The sequence below is a fragment of the Sapajus apella genome, unplaced genomic scaffold (genome assembly GCF_009761245.1).
Source record: "Sapajus apella isolate SASKATOON/1434 unplaced genomic scaffold, GSC_monkey_1.0 scaffold81, whole genome shotgun sequence".
Taxonomy (NCBI): domain Eukaryota; kingdom Metazoa; phylum Chordata; class Mammalia; order Primates; family Cebidae; genus Sapajus; species Sapajus apella.
The window spans coordinates 1,128,917-1,147,923 of NW_022437021.1; the positions used below are offsets into that span (position 1 = coordinate 1,128,917).

The following is a 19,007-nucleotide window of genomic DNA, read 5'->3' on the forward strand; positions in this document are numbered from 1 at the left end:
TGAAATATCAGTGATGCGTGTACATTTTTCATTTTTAAAAACCGTATTATGCTATTAAGAGTACTTCTCAAGCTATTTTAAGATCTTTTAATTTTTGCAGCTTATGATTACTCCAATAGACTGATAGAAAAAAATAGCATATATTGACAGATGCATATTTATAAGTGTTTAATGACTTTCTTTATATTTTTCATCAGCTTCTATAAATATTTTTCTTCAAGGTGAATGATTTTGTGAGGGATAAGTTTATGCAAAAAGATGGTTCGGTCCCACTTGCAGCAGAAATTCTTGCTGGAGGCTGCGTAAGTACCTTTTGCAAATCTCTACACTGAAAAGACTTGTTTCACATGTATCACTGCCATGGTCAACAGGTGTGGACTAAGGCTTCTGTTTAACCACAGATCCTGCACAAGGGCAGAGTCTACTAGGGCACCTCGGCTTTTCCTAGACAGGCGAACCATTCCAGAAGTGGAAGGGTAAATGTTTCTGATCTTACTGCCTGTTAAATCATGCCTGTTAAATTCATCATTGCTTGTGGTTTGTTCTGCAGTAGAAGTCATTTATGGCAGAAGTGTTTGGCCTTTCAAAAATCTTTGCTAACGTTTTCTAAAGTTAATTTTTAGTACATTCTTTCCTCATGGCACCCTCTGCTGGGTCAGGCACTAAAATTTGTAGTTTGAAGTCAGCAACCATAGCTCTCTGCTTGGCTTTGCCTTACAAGTGGCAGCAACTGTTCAAGCTTCCACTGCTTTTGGGAGAACAATGCTGGGAAATAACTGGCTGAGTGTGCTCTGCATTGTCAAAAACGCTTGGAATGATTGTTTCCTTATATGGATGAACAACCTGCATCTTGTTCTGAAGCTCAGCAAAACATTGTGTCTTGTTTTATCTCATGTACTGGTTTGTTCATGTGAATGTAAATACTTTAGGTAAATTAAGCTCTTATACAAAGACTAGTGCTATTTAAAGATAAGGTTGGTTAAATACCAGGCTTTGATCACTCAGGCAATACAATATTGGTATTTTTTTTATTTAAACATATTTTTTTTAAAAAAGATGAAGTCACATATTTTTAATTGGCTTACTCTAGGCAGGAAGTAGTATTCTTAAAGTAATTTTTTTCTTGAAGATCCTCGAGTTTAGACATTGGGAAAACACCTGAGAATATTAAATGTTTGTGTGGAAAGGGGTTATTTTCCTATCTAACATTGAATGATGGTTCCTTAAATGTAGCAGGAGCTAAGAAGTCCTAGCTCCTGGTATTCTTTAGAGATGGATGGAATTTGGCTACTGCCTGACTCTCTGTTTGATCACTGACCTGTCGGAGATGGCCAGGCAGGATCCCCTTGTTCTGTAACTTTAGGAGCATTCAGGACGGAAAAAAGGAGCCTTTAATGTCCTAAATAAGAAGGGCACACAGTAATAATCAAAGAGAATTTTAGAAGTTGCTCTTCCCCATAAGTACTCTCCATTTAAAGCAACTCTGGTTTCCATTTGAGTAAGTAGATTTTCTAATTTTTGAAAAGGTATATCCATAGGCTGTGTCTAGCCTAGTCCTTCAGTTTATTGCAGGGCCCAGGATATCGCAGGGCTTTTTGGTAGGTCAGGTGGGGATTTTTTTTTTTTAAGTTACATTTTAAACTTTCTGAAAAGGTATGATTATAGATTTCTGTAAGAATTAAAATGTAAAATTATGTGATACTACTCAAGATGTTGGCAATCATCATGGCATGATGCCTGGAAGTTTATTTTCTTTTTAATGAAACTATTTTGCCTGCACATGCCTCTGGTGCCAAAGAGATTGGTTGTGGCACGTATTTTCTAGGTACCATCTGTAGGTGGTCTTGTTTTTGCACATGCGGTTGCCCATTTCAAACACAAAGCACATTGGCATCAAAAGTGGTGCCTTGTTATGTAAAGAGATATAGCCCTTTTCAAACCTGATCTAAACACAGGCTTAAAATTGGAGCCACTTAGGCTTTACAGCTACTTAAAATATCTGTGAAATGAGGTTTGCCATCATTCATCTCAAAGAGGTAGACAGGGGTCCTTAGCTTTTCAAGTCTTCTCCCTTGCCTTTTTTCCCCCAGTCATTACTTTAAGAAGTAAGAGTTTATTTTCAGGTAAGCAATCCTGTAGGTAGCAGACAACCCAGGTCCCTTTAGATCTCTGAGTAGAGGGATGGATGATTCCATTCTCTCTCTCTCTTTCTTTCTCTCTCTCTTTCTCTGTGTGTGTGTGTGTGTGTGTGTGTGTGCACGCGTGCACACTCACATGCTTTTTTTTTTTTTTTTTTTGCAATGGAGTCTTGCTCTGTCCCCAGGCCGGAGTGCAGTGGCTCGGCTGACTGCAACCTTTGCCTCCCGGGTTCAGGCGATTCTCCTGCCTCAGCCTCCTGAGTAGTTGGGACTACAGGCCGACACCACCATGCCCAGCTAATTTTTTTGTATTTTACTAGAGATGGTGTTTCACCATGTTGGGCAGGATGGTCTTCATCTCCTGACCTCGCGATCCAACTGCCTTGGCCTCCCAAAGTGTTGGGATTACTGGCGTGAGCCACTGCGCCTGGTCATGCATTTTTTAAGTAGCAGCAGCATCTTTTTTTTTTTTTTTGCAGGCTTTGGAAAAGTTTTCCCTATAATTGGAGTCAGTCACACACCTTAGAAGGTTGTTGTGAGTTCCGTAGCCTCATCTGTCCTATTGGGAATACAAAGGGTATTGTAAGGTTGTGTCACATGAGTGGTTCTTCATCTTAGTTCATCCAAGCATTGCTAGGTGCTGACTTTTAAGTCCCCGGGGTGCTCACCTTGCTTCATTATTACTGAGAATTAGTACACATGCCTGACTTTTGCACTTGTAACCAAAGCTGCTCATTTCTTTGAACCAGGCTTATTCTGTTTTATGATCTGTTTTCTGCAAAAATGAGGAAAGTACACAGGGAGAGCTTTGTCTCATAACTTCATAGTGTTTAGCTAAACAGTCTGTTTTATTGTGTATTTTTTTTTTTTAGAAAAATGAAAGTGTTAGTAAATTTGGAGGGGAAAAAAATAATTGTGACTAAAAAGGAATAAAGTTTATCACATTTCTCATTAATCGTTTTTGGTATAATAAAGCCTGTAACTGAAGAGATTAATAAATACTCTCCTGTTTCATTGACATAGGTAAAGGGCAAATCTAACTTTATTTTTAAACTCATATTTTGCATGTGAGATTAGTTTTAGTTTAGAGCACGGTTAAAAAATTGACTTAGTTTTCTGAACATTTTTATAGATTCATACTTTAACAGTAGTGATACATTCAGCACGGTTTAAGACAACTCGATGCTGAGACTGGGGTTTACAAACTCTAAATCTGAAAGAATTCTCTGTGGTTTGTGTTTTCTTCATAAGTTGGGTTTCTGCATTCTAAATTAGGCTTGTAGTTGTGGGAGTTCTGACGGAGACCTGGACCTTCAGTCTTCCCTGCATGAAATATATGTATACCTTCTGTTTTTTTCCATCTTTTCCCTTCTTGGATCAAAAACTTGGCACCTTTAGAGGGATGTGATTGAGAATCTCTGTTAGTGACCATGGAAACTCTCAGTAAGTGTGGCAGAGGAGAGAGATTCTGTTACCACTAGCCACTTCCAGTTAGGTTCCCAATGATTCTGAAAACTGACGTATTATCTCTGAATATGTTGTTTTTATTGCTCTTTTTGCTGCTAGTTTAAGAAAAAATGAAAAATTGCATATGTAATGCAATATGATCTCTAGGCTGCAGTTCTTCATTCCACAAAATAAGTGTATGACTTTTATCCATCTAGTGTAATATGCATCTAGATTGAAATCTTGAGGAGTCTGGAATCTTTAGCTTTTGATTCTTTGAGCTTTAAAAAAAAGTCACCAGGTAAGGAATACAAGTGGTGTGATGACAAGTTTTAAGGAAGAAATATAAATATGACGATTAATTTATTTGACATGAAAATAAATCTAATATTACTAAGAAAGAAAGTCACAAAAGTATGAACATGTCTTATAAAGCCATATTTAGTAAATACTATTTATACACCAATAGAAAGTAATAGTATTGTGTAGTAATTTTTGTAAAGACATTAACATGTTTTAAACTACTGTCCTTTGATAATGGATCCAGGATATTTTTTTATTGTGATGCACACGTGTGTGTATGAGTGTGCATGTTGTAAATATGTTTAGTGTTTATAGAAGTTTATATACATTCTGAGTGCATTTTGAGTAAGAAAAATAATTTATATGCTTGTGTCACTGGTTCTGAAAGGGACTGATGAGAATAACACTGTTGGGAAAACATGGAATGAAGAGTAATCTTATTACCCTCCCCTATAAATAAGTAGGACCCTAATGCTGTTGCCTGCCTGATTCCCACTATGATGGTGATTCCCACATGTATGATGTATTTATGCCAGTTTGTCCAGCCACATATCAAATACTGTTTTTAAACCAAGTTTTTATTACTTATCTCTTACATTAAATTCAGTTGCAGTTAATTTTTATTTTGAAAAATTTTGAAAAACACAAAGATACAGGCATGAGTGTGCCTACCGCTTAGATTGGTGGCAGAACTTGACAGTGCAGTTGGAGACCCTCGTGTGCCTATCCAAATTGCTTTTCACTCCCTTATCTCCCAAGAGAAAACTGTGTCCTGACACTGGTGTTTTTCATTCTAAGCATGTATTCCTCCTTTTTAATTACCTATGAATATCCTAAGCAGTATAAATGTTTGTTTTTGAATGCTTCATCCTAACCCAATGCTATAGGAACAACTCATATGATTCCCAGATTGATGCCTTTGCATTTTTTTCCCATCAGTGCAACTCATGTGCTTTGCTTGTCAGAAAATAATAATAAATGGCAGTATTACTTTCAAGTGTTGGAATGTGGCAGATACTGCATATGTCTGTTACAGATGTGTGGGTTTCTAGATGGACTTATGGTTGGAACATTGTGTTCATTTAACCAAGTTTTTGGTTACTTGGGGTTTCTCCCTAGACGACAGTCATTTCTTCAGCCTTATGATTTAAACATATACACGATACTTAGTTTTAAAATGTTAACCTTCCTCACTGCCAGCAAATGCTCCCTATCTGCCTGTCAGCCTTCCTTCCCCTCCCCAACTTCCTCCCCCCGCTCCCATGGTTCTTACCACCGTCAAGCATTCTGTATAACTTATTTTTCATGATTTTGTTTATTTGCTATCCCCTTCACAGTAGAGTGAAAGTTCTCCAAGGACAGGGATCTTATTCACTGATGTATCCCAGGGACTGTGGGCATGGCATGGTAACCTGTAGACTCTGAAAATATTGGTTAAATAAAAGAATTTTAAAGCTAAGATCAGAGTGATCTTATCAGTCTTCACAGCCAATCAATGACAAATCTGGTAATGGACTCATTTATATATTTTCTTTAATGTTAGTCAAACCCCTTCCCATCATTAACGATAAAACTTATCACCTTTCTCTCCAAGCCATAAATAATTATGACTCCCAAATCACCAAGAATAGAAAGCATATAGATGGAGATCATTTTACAAAGTAAAACTGTTCCTTTTAAGAACTTGCCATTCTAATTTTTGAAAATTGCCAACAGGAATTTTTTTTTTTTTTGAAAGTTAATCCTTTTGAAAATCATAGCCATTTGTAGTACAAATAATCACATCTAACAAGAGGCAATCCAGTTCATTGGGAAGAACATGGGCTTTTAGTCAGTTTGGGGGTCCCAAGGCCTTCAGGTGAATGTGAATCAAGGATTAGACAACTTACTTGCCTTCTCTGAGTTGCAGTTTTCTTGTCTATAAAATTGAGATAGCAACTTTCTCTTTCAGTTATCTATTGTTGTATAGCAAACCACTCCAAAACTTAGTGGTTTAAAACAATAGTTTATTCTTTTTCATTAAAGCTGCCTCTTTCCTGTGGTTTCTGCCTCTTTCCCATGGCTTCAGCTCGAGTACTGAGGCAGCTAGAAGGTCAAAAATGTCCTCACAAAAATGGCACCCAGCTTGGAGCTCAGCTGGAGTCAGGGCTGGGGTGGGGGCAGGTTTTCCACATGGCATAGCTGCGTGAACTTCCTTGTACTGTAGTGTCAGACTTAAGAAGGTGAGTTCTGAGAGCAGAGTAGGAAGCCAAGAAGACTCTCAGGCCCAGTTTTTGAGATTATACAACATTAATTTAGCTACAGTGTGTTTGTTAAAACAGTTTATAAGCCAGCCAGATTCAGTGGCAGGAAAAATCATCTACCTCTGAATGGGAGACATAACAGTGTTGTTGCAGCTATCTTTAATGCACCACCTTGCCTGGTTGTGGGAAAAATTAAATGAGATAGTATGTATGAAATAATTAAATCATGACTTATGTGCTAGTCTTTTTCTAGCATCTACTTTTAAACTTCTAATTTGTGTCTATATATAGGATTTTATGAAAATGAATATTTTAGTTAGGCTTTTTGGGTAGAGGAGAATGAAATAGGTATATTGGAATTTGGATATGGCAGTTGGATATGGACCTCAGCTACCTTAGGTGCTCCTGAAATCTCTGGTCTTCTTTGTGAACCTGCTTATTTGTCATTTCTCTACTGATTGATTTCCTCTACTGGATAATATAGCATCCTTTTTCTAAAAATGATTTTAATTGCATCCTGTGTCCACAGTAGATGCCAATCCCAGTCCCAAGGCTTTCTTCCTAATGGGAATGATTTCAGTGTTTCTCCATCATTGAGGAGGAGAGCTGTTCTGATTATCTATTGCTGCATAACAAATAATCTGAAACTTTAGTGGCTTCAAGTAAGTATTTATTATTGTTCTCTCCTGTGGCTCTGTGAATTGACTAGGCTCACCCTGGGAGGTTTTCACTTGAGATCCTTATATGGTTATGGGCTAGTGGCAGCTGGGGCCAGACTCATCAGAAGGGTCAACCAGAATAGATATCCAAGGCAGCTCACTGTTGTAACTGAGCAGCTGGGGCTGCGGTTCAGAGCACCTGCTATGACTTCTCTGTGTAGCTTGGACTTTGCAAACCTTAACAGTTTGGTTCTAAGAGGGAGCCTCCCAAGAGCAAGCATCTTAAGAGTCCTGGGCAGAAACAAGACTTCTTATGACTTGACTCTAAAGGTCACTGCCAGTGCATTCTATTGGTGAGACAAGCCAGTTAGACAGACTCAACATCTTAATAGGAATAATAACAAAGGAAGTTTCAGCTACCACTGGAGGATTCAATAAGCAGTGTTGTGGGCCGGGAACATCTTCATTGCCCTCCACCTTGTGAAGGTTTCATAGCCCATCCCATGCCTTCTCTGAGGGTCTGTTGCTGATCCTAGAACCCATTCATTCTCTAGATTGCTTATAGTCGCAGGGGCAGAAACTCATCAAAGTGAAGATAATCAAGTGAAGGTTTACTTTAAGGATATCCATTAAATGAAATTGAAGGCTCTCAAGATTTGAGACAGCATTAGGAACGGGTTACTCTCTGTTTTCTCCACTTGGCCTTCTTTGTCTCTCTCACAGTGACTTTGTAGCTCTCTGCTCATCTTTTGACTATTCTGATCCATAACTTCTCTTCCTGAATAATTGGTATTGACTTCCTCAAGATTCCCTTCATGTTCTTGCCGGCCACCTAGCCTCTCTCTCTTTACAGTATGAGAGAGCCTCTTTTCATCCCTTGCCCCAGCTCCAGATAATTAGCTCAAGTTGTTTAGCTTTGTTTTGCTTTTCATTTAATTATTGAGAGAGGAAATCTGGTTGGCAAGCCTCATCTTTGTGTATCAGGCCATACATATGGCAGCCTTGAATCATGGTCCCACCCAGATACTAATGACTTTGCTTAAAAGTTCCATTTGTTTCAACTATCTATAAATGTCTTCAAATCCTTCTTGTACTGTTTTGTTTTTAGCTCCGAATTCTGTATGTTTGCCCTGAATAGTAGTGTGTATACTTTGGTCATAAAATGTACTCAAAGCCACCATTCCTTATGATTGAACTTGAAATCACTTGAGATTTCATACCCAATCATATCAAACCAGGAAGAAAATTTCCTCATATAATGAACACGTATACTCTGACAATCAGAGCTGGTGAGACAGATTACTTGAAGTAGATTTAAGTCTTACTTGGTGATCTTTTCCTTCCCAGGATTTCCTGTGTATACATAGCCTCACAGTGTAGTTTTCTTAAGGTAGAATTTTTATTTCACTATGCAAGTCTCTACACATATCTTACTTATAAATATAAGATGATATGAGGCTTAATCATTAGGTTGAATTGTTATGAAGGCACTCGTGTGTGACATGTGAATTAATCAAGATATGTTATACATTACAGTGATGCTATAACAATAATGTTAATTATGTGTGTGTGTGTGTGTGTGTATATATATATATATATATATATAATTGCACTTTAGGTTCTGGGGTACATGTGCAGAACATGCAGGATTGTTGCATAGGTATATACATGGCAATGTGGTTTGCTGCCACCATCCCCCTGTCACCTATATCTGGCATTTCTCCCCATGTTATCCCTCCCCACCTTCCTACCCCCTGTTGTCCCTCTCCTATTCCCCCCACAACAGACCCAGTGTGTGATGCTTCCCTCTCTGTGTCCATGTGTTGTCATTGTTCAGTACCCGCCTATGAGTGAGAACATGTGGTATTTGATTTTCTGTTTTTGTGTCAGTTTGCTGAGAATGATGGTTTCCAGATTCATCCATGTCCCTACAAAGGAGACAAACTCATCATTTGTTGTGGCTGCATAGTATTCCATGGTGTATATGTGCCACATTTTCCTTGTCCAGTCTATTATCAATGAGCATTTGGGTTGGTTCCAGGTCTTTGCTATTGTAAACAGTGCCACAATGAACATACATGTGCATGTGTCTTTATAATAGAATGATTTATAATCCTTTGGATATATACCCAGTAATGGGATTGCTGGGTCAAATGGAATTTCTATTTCTAGGTCCTTGAGGAATCACTGCACTGTCTTCCACAATGGTTGAATGAATTTACATTCCCACCAACAGTGTAAAAGTGTTCCTATTTCTTCCCATCCTCTCTAGCATCTGTTGTCTCCAGATTTTTTAATGATTACCATTCTAACTGGTGTGAGATGGTATCTCAATGTAGTTTTGATTTGCATTTCTCTAATGACCAGTGATGGATGAGTAGTTTTTCATATGTTTGTTGGCCTCATAAATGTCTTCTTTTGAAAAGTGTCTGTTCATATCCTTTGCCCATTTTGAATGGATTTGTTTGTTTTTGTGTAAATCTGTTTTAGTTCTTTGTAGATTCTGGATATTAGCCCTTTGTCAGATGGGTGGATTGCAAAAAATTTTTCCCATTCTGTTGGTTCACTCTAATGATTGAAACAATCATTATACAATATAAATTATACAGTATAAATATTGCTGTACAGAAGCTCTGGAGTCTAATTAGATCCCATTTGTCTCTTTTGGCTTTTATTGCCAATGCTTTTGGTGTTTTAGTCATGAAGTCTTTGCCTATGCCTATGTCCAGAATGGTTTTGCCTAGGTTTTCTTCTAGGGTTTTTATGGTGTTAGGTCTTATGTTTAAGTCTTTAATCCATCTGGAGTTGATTTTAGTGTAAGGGTCAGGAAGGGGTCCAGTTTCAGCTTTCTGCACATGGCTAGCCAGTTTTCCCATCACCATTTATTAAACAGGGAATCCTTTCCCCATTGCTTGTTTTTGTCACATTTGTCAAAGATCATACGGTTGTAGATGTGTGGCATTGCCTTTGAGGTCACTGTTCTGTTCCATTGGTCTATATCTCTGTTTTGGTACCAGTACCATGCTATTTTGATTACTGTAGCCTTGTAGAATAGTTTAAAGTCAGGTAGCGTGATGCCTCCAGCTTTCTTCTTTTTGCTTAGAATTGCCTTGGCTATGCAGGCTCTCTTTTGGTTCCATATGAAGTTTAAGGTGCTTTTTTCCAGTTCTGTGAAAATGATCATAGGTAGCTTAATGGGGATAGCATTCAATCTATAAATTACTTTGGGCAGTATGGCCATTTTCACAACTTTGATTTCTTCCTAACCATGAGTGTGAAATGTTCTCCATTTGTTTGTGTCCTCTCTTCTTTCCTTGAACAGTGGTTTGCAATTATCCTTGAAGAGGTCCTTTACATCCTTTGTTAGTTGTATTCCTAGGTATTTTATTCTCTGTGCAGCAATTGTAAATGGCAATTCGTTCTTGATTTGGTTCTCTTTTAGTCTGTTATTGGTGTATAGGAATGCTTGTGATTTCTGCATGTTGATTTTGTATCCTGAGACTTTGCTGAAGTTGCTTATCAGTTTAAGGAGATTTGGGGTTGAGACGATGGCGTCTTATAAATATACAATCATGTCGTCTGCAAATAGAGACAATTTGACTTCCTTCTTTCCTAATCGAATACCCTTTATTTCTTTTTCTTGCCTGATTTATCTGGCTAGAGCTTCCAATACTATATTGAATAGGAGTGGTGAGAGACGGCATTCTTGTCTAGTGCCAGATTTCAAAGGGAATGCTTCCAGTTTTTACCCATTCAGTATGGTATTGGCTGTGGGTTTGTTGTAAATACCTTTTATTATTTTGAGATACGTTATGTTGATACCTAGTTTATGGAGAGTTTTTATCGTACTGTTGAATTTTGTCTAAGGCCTTCTCTGCATCTATTGAGATAATCATGTGGTTTTTGTCTTTGGTTCTGTTTATATGGTGGATTACATTTATAGACTTGCATATGTTGAACCAGCCTTGCATCCCTGGGATAAAGCCTACTTGATCGTGATGGATAAGCTTTTCGATGTGCTGTTGCAATCAGTTTGCCAGTATTTTATTGAAGACTTTTGCATATCTATGTTAATCATGGATATTGGCCTGAAGTTTTCTTTTTTTGTTGAGTCTCTGCCGGATTTTGGTATCAGGATGATGTTAGTCTCATAAAATGATTTGGAAAGGATTATCTCTTTTTGGATTGTTTGGAATAGTTTCAGAAGGAGTGGTACTAGCTCCTTTTTGTACATCTGGTAGAATTCGGCTATGAACCCATCTGGACCTGGACTTTTTTCGGTTGGTAGGCTATTAATTGCTGCCTAAACTTCAGCCCTTGTTATTGGTCTATTCAGGTTTTCAACTTCTTCTTGGTTTAGGTTGGGGACGGTACAATTGTCCAGGAACTTACCCATTTCTTCCAGGCTTACTTGTTTTTGTGCATAGAGTTGTTTGTAGTAATCTCTGATTATAGCTTGTATTTCTGTGGAATCGGTGGTGATATCCCCTTTATTGTTTTTTATTGTGTCTGCTTGATTCTTCTCTCTTTTCTTTTTTATTAATCTGCCTAGCAGTCTGTCTATTTTGTTGATCTTTTAAAAAAACCAGCCCCTGGATTTATTGATATTTTGAAGGGTTTTTTTGTGTGTCTATCTCCTTTATTCTGCTCTGATCTTAGTTATTTCTTGTCTTCTGCTAGCTTTTGAGTTTTTTTGATCTTACTCCTCTAGCTCTTTCAATTTTGATGACAGAGTGTTGATTTTAGATCTTTCCTTGCTTCTCATGTGAGCATTTATTGCTATAAATTTTCCTCTAGACACTGCTTTAAATGTGTCCCAGAGATTCTGGTACATTGTGTCTTTGTTCTCGTTGGTTTCCAAGAATATCTTTATTTCTGCCTTCATTTCATTGTTTATCCAGCCAACATTCAAGAGCCAGTTGTTTGAAAAGTTTCCATGATGTTGTGCAGTTCTGAGTCAGTTTCTCAATTCTGAGTTCCAATTTGATTGCACCGTGGTCTAAGAGACTGTTTGTTATCATTTCCATTCTTTCGCATTTGCTGAGGAGTGATTTACTTCCAATTATGTGGTTGGTTTTAGAGTAGGTGTGATGTGGTGCTGAGAAGAATGTATATTCTGTGGATTTGTGGTGAAGAATTCTGTAGATGTCTATTAGGTCCGCTTGGTCCAGGTCTGAGTTCAAGTCCTGGATATCCTTGTGAATTTTCTGTCTCATTGATCTGTCTAATATTGACAATGGGGCGTTAAAGTCTCCCACTATTATTATGTGGGAGTCTAAGTCTCTTTGTAAGTCATTAAGAACTTGCCTTATGTATCTGGGTGCTCCTGTATTGGGTGTGTATATATTTAGGATCATTAGCTCTTCTTGTTGCATTGATCCTTTTACCATTATGTAATGCCCTTCTTTTTCTCTTTTGATCTTTGTTGGTTTAAAGTCTATTTTTTCAGAGACTAGGATTGCAACTCCTGCTTTATTTTGCTCTCCACATGCTTGGTAAATATTCCTCCATCCCTTTATTTTGAGTCTATGTGTGTCCTTGCCTGTAAGATGGGTTTCCTGGATACAGCACACCAATGTGTTTTGACTTTTTATCCAAATTACCAGTCTGTGTCTTTTGATTGGGACATTTAGTCCATTTACATTTAAGGTTAATATTGTTATGTGTGAATTTGATCCTGCCATTTTGATGCTGGCTGGTTGTTTTGCCCATTAGTTGACGCAGTTTCTTCATTGTTTCAATGCTGTTTACCATTTGGTATGTTTTTGGAGTGACTGGTACTGATTGTTGTTTAGTGCATCTTTCAGGAGCTCTTGTAAGGCAGGCCTGGTGGTGACGAAATCTCTGAGTAATTCCTTGTTCGTAAAGGATTTTTTTTCTCCTTCACTTATGAAGCTTAGTTTGGCTGGCTATGAAATTCTAGGTTGAAAGTTCTTTTCTTTATGGATGTTGAACATTGGGCCCCACTCTCTTCTGGCTTGTAGGGTTTCTGCCGAGAGATCTTCTGTAAGTCTGAGGAGCTTTCCTTTGTGGGTAACCCAACCTTTCTCTCTAGCTGCCCTTAGCATTTTTTCCTTCATTTCAACCACAGTGAATCTGACAATTATGTGCCTTGGGGTTGCTCTACTTGAGAAGTAACTTTGTGGTATTCTCTGTATTTCCTGGACTTGAATATTAGCCCGCCTTGTTAGGTTGGTGAAGTTCTCCTGGATAATATCCTAAAGAGTGTTTTCCAGCTTGGATTCATTCTCTCCATCACATTCAGGTACACCTATCAAATGTAGATTAGGTCTTTTCACATATTCCCATATTTCTTGTAGGCTTTGTTCATTTCTTTTCACTCCTTTTTCTCTAAACTTGCCTTCTCATTTTATTTCTTTGAGTTGATCTACAGTCTCTGATATCCTTTCTTCTGCTTGATCGATTTGGCTATTGAAACTTGTATATGCTTTGCAAAGTTCTTGTGTTGTGTTTTTCATTTCCATCAGGTTATTTATATTCTTCTCTAAGCTGTTTATTCTTGTTAATATTTTTTCAAGGTTCTTAGTTTCTTTGCATTGGTCTAGCACGTGGTCTTTTAGCTCTGAGAAGTTTATTATTACCCACCTTCTGACACCTGTTTCTGTCAATTCATCAGACCCATTCTCCATCCAGCTTTGTTCCTTTGCTGGTGAGGAGTTGTGATCCCTTGGAGGAGGAGAGGTGTCCTGGTTTGGGGTGTTTTCATCCTTTTGCACTGGTTTCTTCCTATCTTTGTGGATTTATCTACCTGTGGTCTATGTAGTTGGTGACTTTTGGATGGGGTCTCTGAGTGGATGACCTTTTTGTTGATGATGAAGTTATTTCTTTCTGTTTTTTAGTTTTCCTTTTAACAACCAGGCCCCTCTGCTGTAGGAGTGCTGGAGGTCCACTCCAGACCCTACTTGCCTGGGGATCACCTACAGTGGCTGCAGAATAGTAAGGCTTTCTGCCGGTTTCTTCTCCTGTTATCTTTGTCCCAGAAGGATATCCACCAGATGTCAGCCTGAGCTCTCCTTTATGAGGTGTCTCTTTGGATATATGGGGGTCAGGGAGTTGCTTGAGGAGACACTCTGTCCCTTATAGGAACTCAAGGGCTGAGCTGTGAGCTCCATTGTTCTGTTCAAAGCTGCTGGGCAGGTACGTTTAAGTCTGCTGCAGGAGAACTCATAACTGCCTTTTTTCCCAGGTGCTCTGTCCTGGGAAGGTGGGGCTTTATTTATAAGTTCCTAACGTGCTGGTGCCTTTTTTCAGAGATGCCCTTCCCAGCAAGGAGGTAGCTTAGTCACAGTCTGCCAGCAGAGGCATTGCTGAACTGCCGTGGCCTCTGCCCAGCTGCTGTGTGAACTTCCTTGCGGTTTTGTTTATAGAGGTATAGTTAGAACTGCCTCAGTAATGACAGTCTGCCTCAGTAATGGCAGACTGCCTCTGTAATGGTGGTTTGCCTTGGTAATGGTGGACTCCCTCAGTAATGGTGGACTGTCTTGGTAATGGTGGACTGCCTCAGTAATAGTGGACTGTCTTGGTAATGGTGGACTGTCTCGGTAATGGTGGACTGCCTTGGTAATGGCGGACTGCCTTGGTAATGTCAGACTGCCTTGGAAATGGTGGACTGCCACAGTAATGGCAGACACCCTTCCCCCCACAGAACTGGACCGTCCCAGGTCTAGCTGAGCCTGCTGCGAAACTCAGTCCAGATTGTTTCAGATTGCTGGTCTTTGTGGAGGTGGGGCCCTCCCAGCCAGATCATCTGGTTCCCTGTTTCAGCCCCCTTTTTTTCAGTTGAATGGGCGGCTCTGTCTCCCAGGCATTCCAGGCCCCAGTTGAAATAGCCACTCAGGTTTGTGTGAGTTTTTGTGCAGAGACCCACTATGCGGGCTGAGACAGCTGCACTGGAAACTTGTGGCACTTTTCAGCCCAGGAATCTCCTGGTCTGTGGCCAGTAATAACTCGTTTGTAAATGCTGTGATCACTCGCCCTCTGCATTGTTCTTGCTGGGAACTGCACTCCAGAGCTGTTCCTATTTGGCCATCTTGGATCCCTCCACAATAATGTTAATTTTTTTTAATGCTTATGTCTTTATAACCTTTTGTAGTTCAGTGAAAATCTAGTGATTACATTTGTTTTCAAATATTATTTGGAATATTCCCTGGGAGAATTTTTTGCATACTCTCCCAAAATGTAAGACCATATTAAAGATTTTCTTGATTTGTACTTACACTTTTTCTCTGTCCTCCGTCTCCTTTTGACTTGAAGGCTTAGACTGTATCTGGTATTAGGTATGACCTGCTATCTTTGTCAGCCATGGTGACTACTTTGCCACTTGAGGAGCTCTTTCTTTATAACTTTGTGCTGACAACTAATTGCATCTCACAGACCTTGGGTAAATGACTGAACTGAGACATCTATAAATATGAATGACAGGGCCTATGTCACACTGTTATAGCTATGTACCTAGCATCATGTCTGACATAGGGAAGAAACTCAAAAAATGTCTATTAAATGAATAAATGCTTGACTACAAGGTGTTGGTGATGAAAGCAGTCATAGAATTGGAAAGGAAGGGTAGTGACTCTGTATACCATGTTACTATTAATTTAGAGACTGATGGCTAGCAAAGAGGCATTAACCCCAAAAACTGATGAGAGAGTAGGGGTGAAGGAATTGAAGGAATAGCTATAACCATGCCTAGGTATCTAAGTATCTGGGACATTTCCATGATCGCTCAGTAATAGAACCAACTTTTATAAAGCCGATATTTATTTTATTTGACTTCATTTCTAAGAATGACAAATAAATAATCCCCAAATTTATTCAGAACCTTAAGAACAGGAAGAAGATAAACAACGTGGATCATTTGGTATAGCTTACCTATTATGGCTTATATTTTAAGTAGAAAATACTTTATTGAATTACTAACATGAAATTATGTCAGAGTCACAAAGGAATCATAGAAAAGAGGAGCTTTAAAAAAAGAGGAGCCATGGATGTGAGGGCGATCTGGCTGCGACATCTGTCACCCCATTGATCGCCAGGGTTGATTGGGCTGATCTGGCTGGCTAGGCGGGTGTCCCCTTCCAACCTCACCACTCCATGTGCGTCCCTCCCAAAGCTGCACGCTCGGTCGAAGAGGACAACCATCTCCAATAGAGGAGGACCGGTCTTCGGTCAAGGGTATACGAGTAGCTGCGCTCCCCTGCTAGAACCTCCAAACAAGCTCTCAAGGTCCATTTGTAGGAGAACGTAGGGTAGTCAAGCTTCCAAGACTCCAGACACATCCAAATGAGGCGCTGCATGTGGCAGTCTGCCTTTAAAATAAAAAAATAAAAAAGAGGAGCCAATGAACGACCAAAAAAAAAAAGCTAATCTCATGGCACTATCTAAATTTGCAGATTTCTGAAAAGCCAAGAGGCAGCTCCATCGGTTTGCTCAAAAAGTCCTTCAGGCAATGAGACTAAGGCATTGGTATTGAATAGAGTTCCGCTCCCTGCCTGCTCCTATGAGAGGCTCTTTGTCCAGATGATTTCTACTTGGACTGAGGACAAAAATAAAAGAAATATCTGATGGTACTAAGGGCTCAAGGGTGCTATAGATTGAATGTTTATTTCCCCCAGAGTTGTTTTGTTTAAACCTAACTCCCAATGTGATGATAGTAGACGAGTGGGACCTTCGGGGGTGATTAGGTCATGAGGGTGGAGCCTACATGATGAGATTAGTGCCCTTATAAAAGGGATCCAAGAGAGATCCCCCACTCCTTCCTCCATGTGAGGACACAGTGAGAAGACAGCATCTGTGAGTCAAGAAGACAGTGCTCACCAGATCCCAATTGTGCCGGCAGTGTAATCTCAGATTTCGAGCTCCCAGAACTCTGAGAAATGAATTTATGTTATTTCTAAGCCATGTAGTTTATGATACTTTCTTATAGAAACCCAAACAGACTAAAACAGTTAAGGATAGCCTCCCTGGCTAAGGGCTGCCTTTGGTGGCTCAGAAATGTCATCTTATTAGGGAAAAGTCCAACTCTCATGCTAGACACTTAGCTAGCCAGATATTTCCTTTCTGTTTTTCTCCTTTTCCCCTCTCTGGGAAAGTCTCAGAGTTGTTTGACTCAACACAGTTCAAACATTGGGCCATCTTTCTGGATTTCTAGTAAATAGGGAGGAGTTTGTTATGATAGGAAACTCTGAAGAAAGACTGGGTCATAGCGTTCATACAGTTAAGGTATTTTAGACATTGAAGGTCTGTAAATCATTAAACTATTCTGGTAGTAGTAGTCAAAATACACATGTATAACAGACAGACCCCAAATGTTAACATATTCGACAGGCCTGTAACTTAATTGCTTTTTAATGTCAGTCAAATAGATTCCACTTTGGTTTCTTGGCCAGGCTTCTATGGGCCCATTAAAATCCTATGAAGCTGAAAACATGAAACTTAATATTTGTAAAACATGTAAACAGAATAGCCTTTTTCTGCCTCACCATGTGGTTAAGAAATTAGAACTAGGATATTTCATTTGGTATCTTTCTTAGAATCAATTATAGAGTAAGAATCTATTTTCCTATCTTTGCAATGTTGTTAATAATCTAGTAACCAATTTTTCACTTAAGAGTTTAAAATACATACCAAATCAAGAGAGAAAAATTCTGTATTGCTTTGTGTTTCAAGATGTGCATTTAGTCAGATGGTCTAACTTGGTGTATTCATTTGCTAGGGCTGCTGTAACAAAATGCCTTATACCACAGAGTGGGTGGCTTAAACAACAGAGACTAGAAGTCCAAGGTTAAGGTGTTGGCCGTTTTGGTTTCTTCTGAGGCCTCTCTTCTTTAATTGCACATGGCTGCCTTCTCACTGTGTCCTCACAGGGTCACCCCTCAGTCTGTATGTTGTCTGTGTCTTAATCTCTAATTAGAAGGACACCAGTCATATTGGATTAGGGCCCATTCATACGACTTAATTTCTTTCTAATTACTTCTTAAAAGGCCCTAAGTCCAAATACAGTCACATTCCACGGTCCTGAGGGTTAGGACTTCATTATACAAATTTTGGAGAGATGCAATTCAGCCCCTAATGCTAGGGTTTAAGAAAAGGTCTTTCGAAGTTTGTAAGGACTCAAGTTTCTGATTGCAGGAGAGTGATGGTATGTCTTGTGAAGGCAGTGGGTCTGACACACTTTCCCTTCAGAGCTGGACAGGGTGAGTGGCCTCCCGACCTCATGCCACTTCATCTTTGCCAGCTTCTCTGTGAGGTTGCTGAATACCATCTTCAGCACTTGTGAACAGTTGTGAACAGCACTTGACTGCAATTGGGCAATGTGTTTTAATTTACCCCATTCGCTGCTATTTGCTGAATATCTCTTTTAAACCTGTGAGCTCTACATACAATAATAATAGTTGTGCGACATACAAATTATTTTCGGGTCTCCATTTAACACTGAGTTAGTAAGAAAACAAATGGAAAATATGTGGAACCTTAGATTTCTATACAAATCTTTATTTTCTAATTTATTCAAATATCAAACACTATCATAACTTGTGTATTCATCTTAATATAATATAAGTCATTAGACATCTATTAGTATAGACTTTATTTGTAGTTACAATTTTGTTTGTATCCGTATAATCAAAATAACATATTTGGGTTTTAGTAAAAGTCTATTCTATAACTTTATATTAATCTATTTTCGACACATGTAAGCACACATTTTAGAATGTCAGTATGCAATTAGATATTCTTAGCACACGTCATTTGTGAAAACCACTTTAAAGCTAAGTACATTCAAGTGAGCATAATTAAAATATCAAGATACATATTCTTCATATACATTTAGCCACTTAATTTTTTAAGTAGCTATAAGTATCTACCATGTGAATTCAAATTAAAGGAGGGTGATTAAATTACAGTTATATTTAATGATTTTAGTTTAAAATATGGTTGAAATTGTGCTATATTAAAAAATACACTGCCATGTTTTCTGTGGACAGCAGACTGATGATGGGTTTAATTTTATTTTTTCTGTAAGACTTTTAATATTCTCTGAATATTCTCAAGATTGTTGACTAGAATGATTGGGGGCTGGGGGGGGTGAATTGTAAGAAGGCTTATATTTTTATCTAATGAGTTCTTTTGACTTGACTCCTGAAGTCTCAAGAAAATGTTCAGGAATACTATCTCATTTAATAAAGAATCATTGGCGAAAG

The 19,007-nt window shown here is 38.7% G+C and overlaps 1 protein-coding gene across 4 annotated transcripts in view; it reads left to right on the plus strand.

The window, feature by feature from the left end:
* SLC25A13 (solute carrier family 25 member 13) overlaps positions 1-19,007 on the plus strand; it is a 201,796-nt gene that overhangs the window by 140,539 nt on the left and 42,250 nt on the right. For all 4 annotated transcript variants that reach the window (XM_032252885.1, XM_032252886.1, XM_032252887.1 and 1 more), the window contains one exon: positions 222-302. In XM_032252885.1, the coding sequence (XP_032108776.1) occupies positions 222-302 (81 nt within the window). The remainder of the gene's footprint in view (positions 1-221; positions 303-19,007) is intronic.